The sequence below is a fragment of the Saccoglossus kowalevskii genome, chromosome 1 (assembly GCF_978046115.1).
Source record: "Saccoglossus kowalevskii chromosome 1, keSacKowa6.1, whole genome shotgun sequence".
Taxonomy (NCBI): domain Eukaryota; kingdom Metazoa; phylum Hemichordata; class Enteropneusta; family Harrimaniidae; genus Saccoglossus; species Saccoglossus kowalevskii.
Window position 1 is genome coordinate 17,676,958 of NC_140641.1, and position 20,735 is coordinate 17,697,692.

General features: G+C 35.9%; 1 protein-coding gene and 1 non-coding gene across 3 annotated transcripts; one reads left to right on the top strand and one right to left on the bottom strand.

The window, feature by feature from the left end:
- Window positions 1-247: 247 nt before the first annotated feature.
- On the bottom strand, window positions 248-18,377 carry LOC102802202 (uncharacterized). 2 transcript variants are annotated; one of them, XM_085499736.1, is made up of 13 exons: window positions 18,188-18,377; window positions 16,451-16,600; window positions 13,548-13,804; window positions 9,766-9,848; window positions 8,952-9,056; window positions 8,685-8,761; window positions 8,344-8,530; window positions 7,523-7,618; window positions 6,548-6,832; window positions 5,856-6,293; window positions 4,964-5,116; window positions 4,146-4,283; window positions 248-3,040 (listed from the first exon to the last, which is right to left on the bottom strand). In XM_085499736.1, exons 1-13 carry the CDS (start codon window positions 18,302-18,304, stop codon window positions 2,949-2,951), a joined length of 2,178 nt encoding a protein of 725 aa, XP_085355862.1. In that variant the 5' UTR covers window positions 18,305-18,377; the 3' UTR covers window positions 248-2,948. The 2 variants fall into 2 exon arrangements, with proteins under 2 accessions (XP_085355862.1, XP_085355861.1); XM_085499735.1 differs by having other exon boundaries at window positions 4,940-5,116.
- A 1,180-nt stretch (window positions 18,378-19,557) lies between these two features.
- Window positions 19,558-19,629, top strand: TRNAH-GUG (transfer RNA histidin (anticodon GUG)). Its single transcript has one exon. It is a non-coding gene; the product is annotated as a tRNA-His (tRNA).
- The last annotated feature ends 1,106 nt before the right edge of the window (window positions 19,630-20,735 follow it).

Consider the following 20,735-nt stretch of genomic DNA (forward strand, 5'->3'; position numbering starts at 1 on the left):
ACACAGGCGACTGCCACTGGGACCCCTACACATTGTTTCATGGCTATCCACTTATGATTAACACTACTGGTAGTCCATTATCTTTATAAAGTAAATGCGTGAAACGGTAAACGACCAATTTGAGATCAGATTTTTACAAAACATTGGGCATCACACAAGAGAAATCACAACCATGTATTTATCATGAAGATAGTGTGGACCTACAGGGTACATGTACATGGAAATAACACTAGCACACTAGACACAGTTTATATTCAGGGACTTTTATTTCGGAGGAAAACAAAAAAAAAAAGGTCTCAAAATATGAACAATGTGAGGAAGTGCATATTTTTTTTGCTTCCTTCTGAAACTCATAGACAACAAAGTAATGATGAAAAAGTAACAGCAGATTCAAATGTATATGCACATCGAATAACGTGGAAATATAAATACAATTTCCTGTACGTTGTACAAAATTATTAAACAAACAAAAAAATTCACAAACTTGTGGTGCACAAACTCAATCTAACTTTGCAAGAAAAAAAAAGTGCTTGAAAAAAGCGAACTGTATCGCAACAGAGCGAGAAATCTACTCGGCAGCCTAATGACACTTTAAATTTACTTTTTAAGTTAAAACATTTGCCAAAAAAAAAAAAAAAAAAAATTTCACAAAATCATTGATAGAACTTATTCAAAACAAGACAGTGGGATATCATCAGGTTAATACCAGACTGGAATAAAAATGATGTAACCTGGCTTTGAATACGTTGTTACACATTTCAAGACGAATGGAAAAAAGTTAGGCAATTAAACATTTCACAGTAACAAACAGGCACCACATTGAATGCGCCCAGTACAGAACAGAAAGTAATCTGCCCAAGAAAAAAAACAAATCCTGTTATTTACAAACTGGAATCAAGAATTACCCCCACCCCCATATAAAAACAATGGAATATTTCTAATCGAATATATTTTAAACAGACTGTCTTTGATTAATCAGCAGTTTAAAATAAAATTAATCCCTTTCACTAAAGTACATGTTATCATTTTGCACAGTCAGGCAAAAGAATTTTCACAATACTCAGTTGGAAGCGTGGCAAACAAGCTTCCTTCCCCCCTTCAGTATACCCAGTTCTGCTTCGTCGAAAGACACGCTTAAAACCTTGCTTCAGAAAGTTAGTTTGTTTCTTACTTCAATGTCAAACAAATACATATAGCTCGTCTATCTCAGCACGAAACATGTTTTTATTTTTATTGTTCAAAAAAGCATTTTTTTTTTAATTACCAGCTGCACAAATATTTTCCCCAAAGAAAGTTTTTCTCTTTTTTTTTTGTTTTGCAAATATTAGTAAGATTGAAAAAGCTTTTTAGTTTTCGATTTTTTTTTAGTTTTCTTTTTTATGAAATTGTTTTTTCCCCCTACAATTACTCTCCGAATTTTCCATGATACATCTTTTTCCCCCTCACATTTTAGACCGATTTGATCAAATACAAAGACATGTAGTCAAGTCATAGCGGCCTTTATATGTCCCACTACTTAAAAGCCTGCATGAGGAAAAAAAACAAAAAAAAAACTATATATTGTGGATACAGTATATATTCAATAGAGAGAAAAAAAAAATACAAATCAAAAGAGCAAACTCGCAGCACAGACAAGCCTCCAATAAGCAGCAAACTGACAATGTGCCAAAAGCAATACTAAATATAAGTGGCTATACAGCACATCCTGCTCAAATGCACAGTTGTGCAAATAACTCAGATTTTCTATGATTATGGCCAAAAATAATATGGATGGAAAATAATGTTACAAACTAACGATAGTTCTTAGCATGAAGGATGTTGTCTACACTAGAAATCCTACAAGGCGAGTATGAAACTGACAAAACTGCTTTGAAACAGACGTGCAATGTCATGCTGTATACAGACAATGACTGAACAATGTGCATGTTGGTACACGTACTACAAGTCAAAACACACAATGATTTACAATAAAGTGCAAAGCGTTGTGAATAAAACACTATTTTTGTGCAGTGTCACTTGCAGCAAGTAGACTACTGTACACTCATTATAAACTAACAAAAGCTTCAATGTTGGTGAAACAATTACACAATAGAAGTCATAGCATGGACAAAGAAAGACCTTAAACACACCAGGGAATCCCATCATGTACAGGATGGGAAGAAAAAGAAACTAAGTCAATTGCGTAACATTATCAGATACTATACTACTGCTCAATTGGGTTGCCACAGCTTAAAACTTTGACAGCACAAACACTAATGTCATAACACTATAGCTTTTTTTTTTTTTTATAAGGAGCCACCACAGCTATGAAAGGGTGAAATACAAATTTACAAATGATAGGAGAGAAGGTTTTATAATGATCTACAAATAAAATTACTAATCATTTGCATAATGTCTGGTAAAATAGGCAAAGGTGGTTAGAATCAACTGAATCCTACTCCACCAGTTATTTCTATTTACACAAGTTTCTTACAGACGAAATTCAACCAGAATTTATCACCTCTGCTTTCCCGGAAAATTTGTAAACAAGCGTATAAAACAATTAGACTGAGTAGTACCTACTGTATTAGAAGGAATTTCTCAAAATGAAATCTCTAAATCCAGTTTTATAAAAATTGTGAGAAAATTAAAGTAAATAGACTGCTGTCATGGTGACAGATTTCAATATGACGTAATAACTAGAGAGAGAGAAAAAAAAGTATTGCATTCTCCATTTTTTTTAAATCTATTTACGAAAGATACATGTGAAAATATCAACAAATTTGACGGGAAAAAAGCTGAGGGCCTGGACAGCCATTATAAATCCTGGTATCTGGTTTCGTTTGGATTGTTGAGAGTACTAATTTACTAATGAAATACAACTATAGACAATGTTCATTCCTGTAGGGATAGGAGAGCATAGAATTCCTGGTCCTGGTCATTGCATAAGAGGTTGGGTTTTATTGACACTAGGCAGATACCGGAGATGGTTGATTTGGCGGCTTGGAAAACCCACCACGTCCTCTACCTCCATTGTTGCCACGGGAACCATTTCCACGGCCTGTAATAAATAGAAATGCATATATTAATTCAGACTCTCAGGTTGAGTAAGCCTTTGGTGAAAACTACTTGTTTGTGGTATGTTGTAGATTACAAATCACTTGTTGATCTTAACCCCAACCTCGCACATTTGTGTATGTTTATGAATTGACACTTTCTTAAATGAACTTTCACACATTAGGTCAAAGATGATTGAGATCAATTTGATTGAAAACAAGAACGTTTTCAGGCCTCATATTTTGCCATTAAATTATTGCCAACTGAATGCTACACCAAGCTTTTGCACAAACAAATATTCTCATTTTAAACAGCAAGGCAAGTTTTAGAATTTAACCAAAATATTCAGTGATCATTTTGAAGCCTTGTACAAGTTTTGTTCTTTATTACATAAATTGCAATTCGTAACACTTAAGTAGGGAAAAAGTCAATATTTGAAAGAGTGTTAGAATAGGGATTCTTCTGGATTTGTTTCAGTAAGCACGTAAATTATTCACTGGTTTTAAATTTCACTATTTTCACGGATAAGTACACTTCTCTAAATTAAATTCCACATGAACATGTAGAATAATAATAGAACTCATTGAACTTGAAAAAAACCTGTAAAATTGCTCAACACATCAACATTTTCTCCTAAAAGTAGTAGCAATTTTAGTTGAGCGGAAGGCAAAATTAGTTTACACCTATAATGAAACAATTCAATAACTAAGGAAACCCAGACACCTAGTTGTAACTTTGAATGGATGACATTGAAAGATCAACATCTAGCAACACCATGCAAGGGGATGAGGATGAGTACTTTTTGTACTTTTCCAAAGACTTGACAGCATTTTAAAACTTTTAGAAAATCCTTTTCGCCAGACTTAAATTTGACATTTTGATCACATATTGCAAAAGGCATATTTTTAAAAATGAAATACAAGAATTTAATAGGGTCCAAAGTAGTATACCAATACAAATTTTAGAGAAATTAGTGGCACATAATACGAGCCAGAGAATTATGGGTAATTTGCAGTGCTGTGCGATGCCTAAAAACACACCATAAATATGAGGAGTGTGATCAACAATATTGGTTACTGAACTTAGATATCCAAAGAAATTGTTCTTACCTCTTTGTGGCACACCTCGTGATGGGACACCACCTCTACCTTTGTATCCACCACCTTGAGGATACCCACCATATTGTGACCTGTCTTGCGGTGGATAAGCAGACTGGTAATCTCTTGGCTGATATGATGAATATCCACCTGAAAAGATAAAATTAGACGCATGTTACACAGTGTCCTTATCAGCCAACTAGGCACAATGCTAAATATGTTATTTTAGTCATATTTTAGCGAGTACACAATTGAATGCAACTGATTGTTCACATGCACTTTTATAGGAGAGGCACTTCCAAGAGAAACGAACACGGTATAGTCAGTGAAACAGGAAATAAGCATTGCTTAGCTCTACCATTTTGTGAAAACGAAAGCTGAATCACACTTGTTCAAACTGAAACACATGACATGCTTTAGTGTATTTAGTTATTCAGTCTCTGGTGATTTCACTGTAACACAATGTACAATTTACTGTACCAAATATCAGGAATTTGTTATTCCGCTTGAGTACTACAATCTGTTATCACAGACCATGATTGATACTGCCCCATGTAATGCACTAATGCAATGTACAAACGATCATAACTGCAGCATTATTAAAAATGAATCTTATAAAATCAGAAAATGTTGACTATCATCTAATACATATTATCTATGTCTAATCTTTTTTAAATAAGACAATGTAAATCTATCTAAGCCAGTGTCATTGTTTTAAAAGCATATGTTACACCTTCATGGTGAAGCCCACCCCACAGCCACAATAATGAATACTCCCCACTATGTAACATATGACACAGGCTCACCCCTATATTGGAATCTACCATTACCACGGGTGAATGGACGTCCAGAGCCGCGATAACTGTTGTTACCCATGCCTCTCGTACCACGTCCACCACGGCCATTACCACGTCCGCTGGGTGAGCCACCTCGCTGATAATGCTGTTGCATGCCTGTATGCTGATGGGGATAGCCACCAGGAGCTGCCAAGACAACATTAAGCAAGTCAGTAACTATGTTAAGACCTTACACGCAGTTTTTAAATGGCAAAAAATTTACAAAGGGAAAACACAGAATGTGATAAAGACCATCAACACATCAACAAAATCTCTGCCAATTAATCTGCACAAAATAAACAAATCTGATCTATTCATTAAAATTATGGTAAATACGTATACCACAAGGCAATAGAAATATATTTTAGTAGTTGATCACAATTGGGAGGGGATTTGTTTTAAACCATAGACTATTGCAACGTTCACACGACACCATTTTATCACTGGCCTATGGCTTGAGCCAGCAAAAATGGCTGTGTATATGCGTACGACTCAAACCAAGTTCGGCTCTAATAAACCTTTGGGGTTGAACTCCGACAGGGTTGAGGCTCGACATGGCCCAACTATCGAAGCCAAAATCGTTTTAAGTAACCTCTTATTTCAATTATGGCGAAACAACATCGTTGGTAATTTCACACAATTTCCGGCTTGACGAAGAGGTACGCGCCCTAATATCTATTTGGCAGAAAAATGGAAACTGGGAAAATGGCATACTTATTGTGCCAACAATGTACATCATGGTGGCTCGTTTAACCCAAATTTAGTCTAATCATAAATTACAGAGATTACAACCTAGATCGTACAGCGAAGATTTCAATTATCTTTTGTTTCTATCTCTCTTCTATAGTGTCTATTTTTTAACCAAATGAATGTAATCCTGACTTACCAGAAAGGGGCTCTCCAGTCTGTGTGGTCATCTGCTGCTCATGCTGATTGTCCTGTAGTCCTTGCTGTTGTTGGTTGAAATACTCTGCCTGCCCCATATTCGGATCAGCATATTCAAGCTGTTGAGGTTGTGACGTCACCACCTGTGCCGCCGCCTGCTGTTCGTAAGTGGGCAATTGCTGCTGTTGCTGCCTCATGTATGTCATCGATTGGAATGGAGGGGCATTGACATTGATCTGACTGCTCATTTTGGGAGGCGGTTGCGTTTGCTCTTGCGTCTGTTGTTGCTGCGATTGTTCATGTGTTAGGGCCATGCCCTGAGAAAGGTCTGTATCCTGCGACGCCATACTCGTAACTGTTTGCACGGAGGCAGAATGTGATGTTAGCTGTGATGATAACGATTCACCGAGCTGACTCTGTTCACTCATCTGACTAGCACCTGGTTATTTAAAAGAATAGATTCCTAATCATTATTTTGGTCAAGGAGAAACAAGAAAAATACAAATTAGTCATCATTATCATTATCGTATCCAAAAAAATCTTTTGAAAACAACTGATGTTTGTAATCATTTTACGATATGCAACAACAATTTTATAATTCAATGTTGCAATTGCATAATATCTCTACGGCCGTCAAAAAGTTTTTTAAACTAGGGTAAACAATACGTAGTATACTAGGCATTTTAATCTTACCTGTCATTGACTGTGAGGGCAGTGTTTGCGATATACTCTGACTTTGGGTTGTATGAGTTTGTGTTGATGCTAACGACTGCGCTAACGTTGAATGCTGTTGCAATGAACTGTGGTCAGTACTTGATGCTGCGTTCGTATATTGTTCCTGTGATACTAGACATTCTTGAGCAGAAAGAGTTGACGTAAGCATGGCCGTTTCTAGTGCGCTACTTGATTGTGTTAATTTATCCAGACTTGCGGACCTAGTGATCTGTTCCAGTTGGGCACTGACAGAATGTGTTGGATCTGCAAAGTAATACACACAAGAGGTGTCAACTTTATAGAAAAAACACGTGGCAATCCCAGTTATATCATTCACGTTGGAAAAAATGCAAACATGCAACTGGGGGCAAACATCAAAGGAAATGTAAGGGTTTTCTGTGCAACATCTGTTGCGCATTGTATTCCAATTTGCTGAGCTTGGCGTTACATGCAACATTTCCCAGCAACTCGTTTTAATGTTCTCCAAATTGTTGTACATGCTTTGCACATTCAAAAGTTCAGTGCAATAACGAATTTAATTATTTCTTTTACTTTGTAAATACATAATTGAACTTCTTACTTATTTTTGTAAAGTTACAATGGGTGTCAAAATTGGAAATTGTTTGATATGCAATGTACAAGGATAGACAATATATCAACAAACATATGACAGTTGCATATCCATGTTCTATTATATTACATTTATATTATGTTTATATCACCACAACCCACTGTACAGAAAGATAGGAATAGACCCTTTTCATAAATCTGGAGACCTTACAGTTTTTTCAGGTGAACTCAGAAAGAGACCCCAAGAGCCTCTTTCTGAGATCCCCTGAAAGGCCCCACTCACAGGAAACTGAAGGCTCCAGAGTTATGAAAAGGATCTATTGATGGAACGTAACAAAGTCTTGATTTATATTTATAGAAATATTACACAAATTGCTTTCTTACCAAGCTGAGATTGTTGTGGTATTGCTGATTGTGTACTTTGTGATAACATAGGCTGTGATGTGGCATATTCAACAACAGCTGGGTCCATGTGCGGTGCTGTATAGAAAACAAAAACACAAAGGCAGCTGTTATAAAAGAGTTTATATATATATATATAATCCAAAGGAGATGCTAATGCATGTAACAAAGTGACACTATTCAAAAAGATTTCAGCTCATTCAGTGTGAGAATTGCATATTGATCCCTTTATATCCAATTTTTTTTTTTATGTTTACTGCACTGACTTGGTATGCTAAATTTTCAACATACCACATATACACTGTATGTCAACTTTAACATTCAAATGAATTCTATAAACCCAAAGTCATCATGTACGTAAAATGTTTACTAATGGAGAGGGCAGTATGCGAAGGGGTGTCCAAGAACTGTCACGTTTAGATTGAATTCACAATAATTTTGAATGCATGTGATCAAAAATCATTCAAAGTGTTCAAATTTGAAATGCACGTAGGATAATCACCATTTTCATATTTCATGCAACTATTTCCCTCAAAATCTAACCTCATTTTCAAATATAAATCTCTTTTAGAAATGCTTTTGTTCTCCTTATTGTGAATCTGAGCAGTGTTCAGCAGACTTAAGTGTGCAAAGTTGAAACATCTACCACTGGCAATGTTCAAAGAAATATTACAATGTTGAAAAGAATATCAATATGAAGATAACAGTTTTTCTAATCAGTTGATGTTTGCAGGTGCTTGTAAAAATAATTGTTTTAAACTTATCTGAGAGATTAGGGGGCAAATTCTACAAAATATACTTACACTGAAAATCGATCATCGATTCCTGCATAAAGTTGAAGTCTCCCTGTACGGAAGCCAACACTTCGGTAACATCTCTGTGTGGTTTAACGATAACGGACTCTGACAGTAAAGGGCCATTAGTAGACGGTGGCATGACTGGTTCCTCCATCATCACAGTTGGCAACTCTGGGGGTAGGGATGACATAATCTGGGAAAAAATAATAACTGATATAATTACAATAGATCAAAATTACTATTTTAAAATTAACACACAGGACGAACAAATTTTACTCCAAATGTGCCTGATGAATTAATCTAGCGACATCTTCAATGAGGAAGTTGTATTTCTGGGATTTACTAACCTCTGGTGCACCAGCTTCTGGTACTTCTTCCGACTCCACCACAACATATTCATCTCCCTCGATTGTCTCCACAGCAACTGAAATCATAATTTCCAAACATGACATGAAACAAGTGGAGTTTCATTTGTGATGTTTACAATCTGTTCCGTTGTACAGACGCATACAATTTTTCCAATCTTGTGAGCAACTATTTTAGTGAAATGCTGCCACAGAGCAAGTGATAAATAAGTTTTAAGATGTTGTAGCAAAATTGGAAGTCACAATTACCTTCTTCTTTCTCAGGTTCAGTATCACCATTTTCAGAATGAGTTGGTATGTTTTCAAGGTATCCACACCCAATGATCTTGTCAACAGTTTCTTTCAGCTCCTTATCTGTATATACAACATGTTAAGGTTGATAACAACTATGCCACGGTCTCCAGATTGGAATGTATGATCTGTGATGCCAAGAGGGACTGACAAGCTACTTTAGAATAATTTTATTTTTGCTACTTTCACTGAAGCAATGATTCAGTAAAAATAAAATCCATACAAAACCCCCAAAAAGTTTTTCCACTGAAAACTAATTCCAGCTAAAATAAAGTAATTTACAATTATCTGTGCGAGTTTCTATTATTTGATTGTGAATCCTACATGCTCAGGCTTGAAATGTTGACCTTAAAAAGTAGGTTATATTTTCTCATAAAGGTCTACAATGGGACCAGTCTTGCTATCCAGATGCCAAATGAACATAGAAAGTTGTTCAGTACAATCAACGATCTATAAAAAGGTATTTGAAAAAGTTCCGTTCAGGCAAGTTTTATGGGACATCACATCTACAAGAAACGTGTTTCAAAGTGGTACTCGGCTCCTCGATGAATTTTGATGAGCAAACATTTTAGTTTTTTGCTCTATTACGTAAACGACAATTGTGTCAAAGGTCATAAAATGCCATTTTGGTCCATGAGCATTGAGCAAACACGTGTTAAATTTTAGCCTGCCAGTTTATCCATTTCTTTACTTGCAGTTGCAAGCTGTTGTTACTGCTCAGACAATGCTCTCAATATCATCTTGGCAGTTATAAACAATACAAAAAGGATACAAGTTGTCTCACAGACAGCTTTCGGTCTTGCCTCAAGAAAGCTTACAAGATGGTCAGATGATGACGTCACATGATCAGAGAATCTATAAAGGCAAAACAAATTAACATTTACTTGTAAATTAGAGTACTAGATCATAAACCATTTATTTTGGTAACCTTCATTCAACTGGTCATAATACGAAAACAAGTGTGATTACTGAAGATGCTCAGTGTTCTCCACAGATAAAATTCTAAGAGGGGCACTAATTTGCATATAATTAGCATACCAATCAAACATTTCAAAGAAAATTCTTAGCACTTTTATATTTACATCAACCTCAAATATACTGTGTACAAGTACTATATTAATGTTCTTGAATTATTTTGATGAATAAATCAAACTCCTTAATGTAAAAAAACAAGCAGCCTGTCGGCTGAGATAGCTCCGCTGTTAGCAATGCACATGGCAATTAAAAAACAGAAGATATCATTAGAAAATGAACAAATCTGAGAGAGGTCCACATGTAGTACTTGTATGTATAATATATCAAAGCAATTGGACTTGCGGTTTTCAACAAGAAGTCGAAAATATCACTTTTTACCAAAAATGACAAAAATATTCATCAAAATTAGAGAGTTAAAGATATCATTATGAAATGAACAAATCTGAGAGAGGTCCACATGTAGTACCTATATATGTGATATCAAAGCAATTGGACTTGCGGTTTTCAACAAGAAGTCGAAAATATCACTTTTTACCAAAAATGACAAAAATATTCACCAAAATTAGAGAATTGAAGATATCATTATGAAATGAACAAATCTGAGAGTGGTCCACATGTAGTACCTATATATGTGATATCAAAGCAATTGGACTTGCAGTTTTCAACAAGAAGTCGAAAATATCACTTTTTACCAAAAATGACAAAAATATTCACCAAAATTAGAGAATTAAAGATATCATTACAAAATGAACAAATCTGCGAAAGGTCTACATGTAGTATCTATATATGTAATATCAAAGCAATTGATCTATTGGTTTTTAACAAGAAGTCGAAAATATCACTTTTTACCAAAAATTACAAAAATATTCACCAAAATTAGAGAATTGAAGATATCATCACAAAATGAACAAATCTGAAAGAGGTCCACATGTAGTACCTATATATGTAATATCAAAGCAATCAGACTTGCGGTTTTTAACAAGAAGTCAAAAATATCACTTTTTACCAAAAATGACAAAAATATTCACCAAAATTAGAGAATTGAAGATATCATTCACAAAATGAACAAATCTGAGAGAGGTCCACATGTAGTACCTATATATGTAATATCAAAGCAATCGGACTTGCGGCTTTTAACAAGAAGTCGAAAATATCACTTTTTACCAAAAATGACAAAAATATTCACTAAAATTAGAGAATTAAAGATATCATTACAAAATGAACAAATCTGAGAGAGGTCCACATGTAGTACCTATATATGTAATATCAAAGCATTTGCACTTTTTAACAAGAAGTCGAAAATATCACTTTTCACCAAAAATGACAAAAATATTCACTAAAATTAGAGAATTAAAGATATCATTACAAAATGAACAAATCTGAGAGGTCCACATGTAGTACCTATATATGTAATATCAAAGCATTTGCACTTGCGGTTTTTAACAAGAAGTCGAAAATATCACTTTTTACCAAAAATGACAAAAATATTCACCAACATTAGAGGATTGAAGATATCAACATGAAATGAACAAACCTAAGAGAGGCCTACCCAAGGTACATATACACCAAGTATCAAAGCATTCAGGCTTGTAGTTTTCAAGAAGAAGTCGAAAAAGTAAAACATTGACACGGACGACGACGGAGACGGACAATCACTCATATGATAAGCTCCGCTCGACAAAGTCGACAGCGGAGCTAAAAAGATGAACTTTGACAGATGAATATCCATGTTATTCTGTAATCGAAACAAGTTGTGAAAACTAGCCTTTCATTCATTTCTTTTTAAAGTATTAAGTATTTTGATTTTCTTAAGTTACACTGACATATTGTAATAGTTGAAGAGCTCAAGAAATAAGAAGAAAACTATTTTCACATTACAAAATTACTATTCAAAGGAAAAAATTGAATCTGATGACTGTAAATAAATTGATCATTAGTCAAATTAGATACCTTGTCATCTATGTTGTTTCAGTGTTTACCGTACGTTTTGTTTTGATGATTCTTTTTACTTTTCATTAATAAAAGGCAAGTAACAAGCAATTGGACCAGTAAACTGTTGTTGGCTCTTCTGAGGGAACTTGTTTTGACTCTCCCATGGCATGATTAACACAATGCTTGTGACAATCACTTCACGCATCTAGCCATTGTTTTTGTTTATTTTGCCAGTTGTTTTTCCCCAGACATCAAATTCATTGTCCTAGTTGTCACCTATGCCACTATCTGTCTCTTAGTTCTTTGTTTTATCGCCTGTCAATTAATAAAAGGTCTCTCAATAACGTCACCGGGACATCTTCTGGGACCCATGAAACAGCTGTTCACCGAAAACAAAGGAGGGTGCTGAAGGTAAATAAAAGGGCGCTAGAAATTGAAGAGGGACGCAAATAAATTATAGAGGGGCGCTGCGCCCCTCTCAATCTTCTCGAGGAGAACACTGATGCTAATTCAGTGATTGGATGAAGATACAATCATTTTTAATGCCTAATATAAATAAATGAGACAAAAATCACTGTGGCAATTAAAGTTCAAATACATAGACAAGCAGCCAGTCGGCTGAGATAGCTCTGCTGTTAGCAATGCACATTTCAATTAAACAACAGAAGATATCATTAGAAAATAAACAATATGTATAGTATCAAAGCAAAGGGACTTGCTGTTTTCAACAAGAAGTCGAAAATATCACTTTTTACCAAAAATGACAAAAACATTCATCAAAATTAGAGAATTAAAGATATCATTACAAAATGAACAAAACTGAGAGAGGTCCACATGTAGTACCTATATATGTAATATTAAAGCAATTGGACTTGTGGTTTTTAACAAGAAGTCGAAAATATCACTTTTTACTAAAAATGACAAAAAATATTCACCAATATTAGAGAATTAAAGATATCATTACAAAATGAACAAATCTGAGAGAGGTCCACATGTAGTACCTATATATGTAATATCAAAGCAATTGGACTTGCAGTTTTTAACAAGAATTCAAAAATATCACTTTTCACCAAAAATGACAAAAATAATCATCAAAATTAGATAATTGAAGATATCACCATGAAATTAACAAATCTGAGAGAGGTCCACATGTAGTACCTATATATGTAATATCAAAGCAATTGGACTTGTGGTTTTTACCAAGAAGTCGAAAGTATCACTTTTTACCAAAAATGACAAAAATATTCACCAAATTTAGAGAATTAAAGATATCATTACAAAATGAACAAATCTGAGAGAGGTCCACATGTAGTACCTATATATGTAATATCAAAGCAATTGGACTTGCAGTTTTTAAATAAGTTGAAAATATCACTTTTTACCAAAAATGACAAAAATTATATTCACCAAAATTAGAGAATTGAAGATATGATCATGAAATGAACAAATCTGAGAGAGGTCTACCCAAGGTACATATACACCAAGTATCAAGCACTCAGACTGGTAGTTTTCAAGAAGAAGTCGAAAATGTAAAGCATTGACACGGACGACGAACACCAGACGACTGACAATCACTCATATGATAAGCTCCGCTCGACGAAGTCGACAGCGGAGCTAAAAAATGGTAACTATTATTTTGTGACATACTTTTGTTTGCTGCCTTCTTGTTTGCCTTCTTCTCTCGTTGGCGACACCAACTTATAGAACTCATCAAGGTGATTCAACTGCTCTTCTGACAGAGTCACAGCACCATGATCTCCCTTGATGAAATCGTTCCTCACATTCTCGTTGCCGAGTTGATCAAGTAGGTCCTGCAGCTCAAGTATGCTTCGGACACTTTTTTGTTGTGCCTCGAGACGTTGGATGTGCTCACGCTTCGCCGTCCTTTTCTGCTGTTTTACAGCCTGAATACAAGTTGAAAATAAATTGTACATTAGTTAAATTTCCATAGAATGCAATGATGAGCAATAGACGTGATTTCAAAAATAAAGTGTATATATTTTTTCACTTTTATTAAAGCAGATTAATTTTACAATGAAATATTTAAAATAAATAAAAGTTAAAATAATTAAAGTACATGTAGTTAATTCGTAGCTAGTAGAATGGAAAATGAATATTAATGAGCTCATGAATATTAATTAGCGACCGGCACTCAAATCAAGCTGGGCAGAACCCTGAAAGCTCCAACTTTCCCGTTCCCACAAACACGATTCCTCTACGTATAAAAGATCTGCGCATGCTTTATGTCCTTCGGCTTTTACTGCGACACCGTAAAACAAGACCTTGGAGTGCATACTGTACGCAGCAACGCTTGAGAGAAATGACGCGTCGGCGACGATCCTGGGGTGAAAGGACAGTAAGACAAAGGGAATTATGGGAATTAAACTTGCCTAAAACAAAAGAAGTTTAGGAGGATTATTTTGGCTGTGACTCCTCCTTTTACCTCCATGAACAAAACCTATAAAATATACGTTGAAATAAGACAAAATAACTTTAACCATAGTGATAAATAGTGAACCTGCTATAGATTTTCACGATTATACAGTGATATTAAACTTCTCTCTTTGTTTCATAAACCTAGCTAGCAATATCGTCAACAAATTGGCTGACAATACAGCCGAGTTGCAGGCAATGTTGACTTCAAATCTACTGGCTTCCTGAAGCAGCATTACTCGCAGCGCAGCTGTATTGTCAGCCAATTAGATGACAATATTGCAGGTTAGGGGAACAACAAAATTTGAAGCCAGAGTAACAAATTTACAACTTATTGCAATTTGAACAAATTCTAGATATTTTGGTTCAGCTTCTTCTGTAATCTGATTATAGGTGTTGCCTGTGTCTGAACCCGGGCAGCTTCAAGAATTGAATATAGTTTGACAATTAACCAATCACAAGTTTTACCTACTAATTCCCATATAATTACGTCCGCTGTAGCTAGAATTTTGTTATGATTTAGCAAATATTTAACAAGATGTCAGGGTTCTCCCCAGGGCTTTTTAGCGCCGAGGTCCGCGGCGCTATACCTGTGAATCTCGGCGCTTCACTTGGGACCTCGGCGCTATGTGTTCCCACCTCGGCGCTTGATTTCATATTTGACATGCCAATATCAGATGTGAAAAATCTTTGTTCGCCACGTCGGTCGGCCCCGACCGTCACTCAAAATTAGTGACCACCACGGAAATGCGAGGACTATTGTCTGATTGTTAGTATAATTACGTACCGACCGACACGCATCCTGTCAGTCGTGGATTATAATTTATAAACAATAGACCTAGTCGCACGATACGTAGCGGCTAGTCAAATTTGTGGAATTAGCACCTCTTTGTTTGTAAGTAAATATTTTCTGCGATAGACACAGTCTTTAGATTGAAAGCTAAAATTATTTCAAAATCAATTCCACCTCGATATAACATGGTCAAATCGGAGTTCACGATCAGTTCACGCTACTCAAGAAAAAAAAACAACGTGTTTATTGCGTTATTTGGTAAAATACATTTGAACTGTTATCATTGCGAATCATGTAAAAACTCTTCTTTCAAGACCTAATTTACCTTTTAAAAATTGCAAATCACCTATTTCGAAAGCTATCATGCAGTTGTCAATTGAAATCGATGCCAACACATCGTGCTACGACATCGCTTTACTTCCGCAATGTAATCTTTATGATCACTACCATTCGGAAAACTTCGGGTTCTACCGGCATTACCATGCGGCATTTTGATTGGTTAATGGCATTCTTGACCCATCGGGTCAAAGGACACATGCTAATGTTTCACAAACATCATGGCGGGTCTGGTTTTTTTTACCGAAGCGATCAAGTGATCAAAAATAATCGCTCCCGATAAAAATAAGTCGGATTTTACTTACATTTCATATAAAAAAAAGTTAAATTTGTTGAGGAATTATTGCTATAACTGGTGTATAACATGGCCAAGTAAGTTATGTCACGTCGTAACTTTGATGATCGTTTTGAAGCTTTATTTGTTCGCTCATTACTGTAATTGTAAACGTTTTAGAAGTTGATGGTACGAATAATAAATTACAACAATACGTCAATTAATTACGTGATCGATTTTTTTGAAGGAGAATGTTTTTGGAGTGAATAAAATTATGAGATTCGTGAACATAAATCTGGCTTAACGTTTTGAATGCGTTTCCTTCAACGTTTTACAAAACAATTAAATTGCAACAATAATTTATTTGTGTTTGTTTTTAGTCTGCAGCATTTGTATTTCGAGAATGTTTCAAACTCTTCTAAATTGTGAAACATAATGTGTTGATTCCATTAAAAAAAATATTTGCCCTGTGACTGAGCTCACTAATATTCATAATTGTAAATAAGTTCTGTTAATCAATGAAGGAAAGATATGTAAATGATATGCAAATTATTATGCAAATTAGCCCCGGCGCTATGCATTTTTTCTGGGGAGAACCCTGGATGTAAATCAGACTGAAAACAAGTGTGAACTTTGTGACTAAGAAATTTCTCCAATTTATTTACATGTAATGTTGTTAGCTTTAAACCATGAAATAGACTCTGCAGTACTCACATCTTGGAGGATCGTCTGGAAATGCTTGATGAGTTCTTTCGCAAATTCAACGTTACTAGCAACTTCATCATACTTGGCAAGGGCATCAAGCTGGTCTTTATTCAATTCCTGGCCCTCAGTTACCATCACCTTGTAACCATCAAGCTTAACCTGTCGGCAAAACAAAATAAAACATTGTATGGTAACCGAAGATCTCTAAGAGATGAAAGCCATTCTTCGTTTATGTCGAAGAGCAGCGAGTCCTCCAAGTCAATATACGCAGCAAGTTGTGCAAATTTACTCGCGCTTCTTTGATAAAACCATACATTGATATAGTAATCTTGACAAAAATCTTACTGTAGTTATGGAATTTATAATTTTGTAATTTAATAATAAAATTCAGATTTTATAATTGGGTGTATCTTAAGTCGCCTATACAGTCATATACAATGATATTTTTTTTTTAAATCACCCATCAAGCTGACTAAACTTGATTTTGAAAGATTACATTTTGAGTCCGAATCCCTACAAAATATTGCAACTAGACATTTTATATTTGTTGAGTGAGTGAAGTATTTTACAGTAGTCCTGTTAAAGGGCACACTGCAGCTGAATCTGGGTGGGTACTTGAAATTCAATAAATGACTGTAAATCAAAATTGTAATGCAATAAACACCATGATACTCTTGCCAAGCTATGCATTGGAAAATAGATGGCCTTGAACAGTAGACTATGCTTAGACAACCCTAATAGAGGTCTTTCAACTACACAATATTGAACATCATTTTGCTCAGATACAGCAGCCATTGTAGAGGGCACACACTCAAGACTCTTCATGCATAACACCTCTTGCTGGAGGCTTTGTGATGTAATATGAAAGACTCCTATATTATGAATGTCAAGGTCAGCACAAATAACACATGGAAGAGAATTTTTTGAGGCATAAATTAGTATGTTTACACACACATTCATGATGCAAACAAATGTACATCTACGACTGCAATGTGTTAAGACGACGGAACCAGTTCCGTTTCTTTGGATACATTCAGCTTATCGATCAAAACACAATGGCGAATGTCTTTGTTGTTCTGATTCTTGTCTGGTGTTTTCACACCGAATGCAGAATGTGAATATTTTTTTCAAGAGATCAATAACACAATTTCAGATCAGAAAGTGCAATTTTTAGTTTTATACAATTACACAGAACATGTGTATGTGTCTGAATATTTTTAGCGAGATCGCCACACAGTGAAAATTGCAATGACTCAACCACTAATTGTACGCATTTCTTGTGTCTGGTGAATCTGTTTTTACTATCCGATCGCAAAACGTGTCCGACGAGGGAAAGAACAGCCTTGGAATGAATTGGAACCAATAGTGAAGAAACAGGATTCAATTTACTATAGTACGCTGCGATTCCGCATTTCTGAAGAGTCGGATGACATCAACCAATCCGCCATGTTGGATTTCTACATGCATACAGGATATACAAATATGAGCGACATGTTTGGGCTTATGTAAGTTTGTTTCAAGATCGAGATCGATTTTCACTACAGCGAACTAATAACGACAAAATACATCGCCACTGGTTAAAATGTTTTGACGTATACTACGCGATATTCGTTGAAAACATAGCAATTTTGGAAATGACGCAGATTTCCTCGTCCGGCGTACTCGCATGCTCGACCACCGGCATTTTTCTAGTTTCTACCTGATTTTAGCCCCACGCGCACATTGGAAGCTCTGTCAGAATGTTACCTTTCGCTTTTCCAGGTTTCTGATCTTCTTCTCAACGACGGCAATAACCTGACGTACGGCGTCAGACGTCTCCGTGTTAGGGGTTTGAGCGGCTTGTTTCGACGAAGCAGAAGGCATGGTTTGGGTAAAGTATTAGACTGAACAACTGAAAAATTGATTCACGTGGTGTCCTTTAATTTCACCCCGCACCTAACAGACTGCATGTGTACCCACAATGCATAGCGACCACGCGTCTACTGTCACGCAGATTTTTCAGTCAAACTTGGTTTACTTTGTTGTTATGACGCCAATAAGATTAAAATCTGTCACAAAAACAAATCGACCGAAGTTTGTGTCCCATGGGCGATTGAATTTGATTATATAAACCGTCTTGATTTTTGTAGTGCTTTGTGGGGGAATGAGAAGGCTTGTCATCACAGTGACGTCATTTCCTAGTGAGGGCCGTTCCCGCGGGCACTGAGAATCATGACGATACATAATTCAGGAAAAGTTCGTGTAACGCGACTTATAGTTGTTGACATGAATCATATAGTGAATGGTCGTCTGCTACAGGACAGTCAGTATCACATTTTTTTTTGAAGTGACACATTTTGAGAGAGCCTCTTGAGATATCTGCAAGTACAAGTTTGGTGCCACCTCTAAGCGTGAACATTGACAGTCTGGAAGTTTTATATATCGTTTGTAAGCGAAAAATCCCAGTAATTTCAAAAATGCATATTCCATTATTCGTTTTAACAGCGCTTGCAATGTCACAATATATTATATGTAAACCTTGATATAAATTAAACTGCCGCATTGCGTTCTATTTTCAACTACGTATTTTACATGCGTTCCAGATGATAAAACGATAAATTTGGGAGGGACGAAGGCAGAAAAACTGAGCAAAATATTGTTTCCCTTCACTTAATTGTTTCTATTGTTTTACGTGGGCATCCATTAATTACTATTTTAAACAATAAGAATAGAAACATTATAAATGATGCGGCGAAACAAGCTGCTTCAGCAAATACAAATTAACCAGCAGTTCTTCTGTTTAGAAATCTGAGCATCTTGTTTAATTTTTTTCTGTATTGTTATTTGTTATGTCTTCGGAATTTATTATTTTATTGAACCTCAAATATGGGATATCTACTTCAGGCGCTGGAAGTTGTAATGTTCCGCCCGCCCGGTAGGGTAATGCTACACAAACGCATTATCTTAGCGGGCGGGCGGAACATTACAACCTTAAGCGCCTGGGGTAATGGGATACCATAACAATGAAGTTTCTTTTCTATTCCACATGACGATTTTGCTGTAACTAGTCAGCCGACTAGTTTCCGCCAAATATTGGAACGTGTTAACGCGATTGCTGACCAGCAGCCAATTAGCTCGCCGTGATCGTCTAGTGGTTAGGACATTGCGTTGTGGCCGCAATAACCCAGGTTCGAATCCTGGTCTCGGCATTACTCTCATATTAAGATGTAATGACATGGCACGGTTGCTTCATTTTCTTGTCCTACCCACGCAGTGTTACATTGTATTTTAACATTTCAAACCGTTTTGAGAAATTTACGTTAGTCGTGACCGTGAGCATGAGCGTTAAAATTTAATAAACACTTCTCATTTCGTTAGCCCCGTACAGTCGCAACAGCATGATGTCATAACATTAGAACGAGGGCAATATTTATCTGTAAAATATGTTTGCACTGGTATTCGATAGTTAGAAATGATTGACAAACCCATTAACTGTCACCACCATAATGTCCCGAACACTAACACAAGCAATATTGCCAGCTATGTTGCTGACTGGTTTGCTAAGCGCGCTTGGAAATCTTTTACGTACGCGATTAGAACAAGTTTGGTCAATCCAACCTGAACAGGAGACGCAAACCAATGGTGGGGGCCTCAGACACATCGGAATATAAATAGAAGTTCACAATGCGATTGCTTTTCAATATATTTTATTTAATTTTGTACATTTCTATATACTAGTAATAATAATAAAAAAAAATGTAAGTCCTATTTTCAATCGTGATTTCCGAGATTGGGTAACCAAGTGGCACCCGGGCATTCATATGACATTTTTCAGACATTAGACTGGCCCTGCCGTGGCAATTTTATTGTTTTTTCAATGGAAATTCTTTTTTCCCTCTAAATCTTGGTCCAACACGAAATTATTTCACGTCGCCAGGGACTCGACATTTTTTTTCTCTAAAAGGCAATTATAATATAAAACAATAAAATTATCACGGCTAAACCGGAAGTTCAAAATAAACACTCACGCAACTTGTTTTGACCCCCCCCCCCCCCAAAAAAAAAGTCAAATATATCATATACATGTATTAAACACTGATCTCGACAATGGCAATTCCGGATCGACTTAGTGGCACATCCTACCCAATTATATGTCAAGTGGCCCGGAGAACATCCCACTAGTCACGGTAATGTCGAGCTTTTCACTGACAGCGACGTCTGACAGCAGCATTTCATAACTGCTCGCCATCTACGTTGAACTTTAGGTGAACTAACGGTACCGATGTACCCAATTGATGTATGCGCACGCTATATA

Bases quoted from the DNA above. Each gene is read 5' to 3' on its own strand.
- LOC102802202 (XM_085499735.1), bottom strand. From the start codon at position 18,304: ATGCCTTCTGCTTCGTCGAAACAAGCCGCTCAAACCCCTAACACGGAG. The intron at 13,805-16,450 runs GTGAGTACTGCA...ACTTGTATTCAG, and splicing joins TCCAGACGATCCTCCAAGAT to GCTGTAAAACAGCAGAAAAG. The intron at 7,619-8,343 runs GTAAGTATATTT...TTTTCTATACAG, and splicing joins ATCGATGATCGATTTTCAGT to CACCGCACATGGACCCAGCT.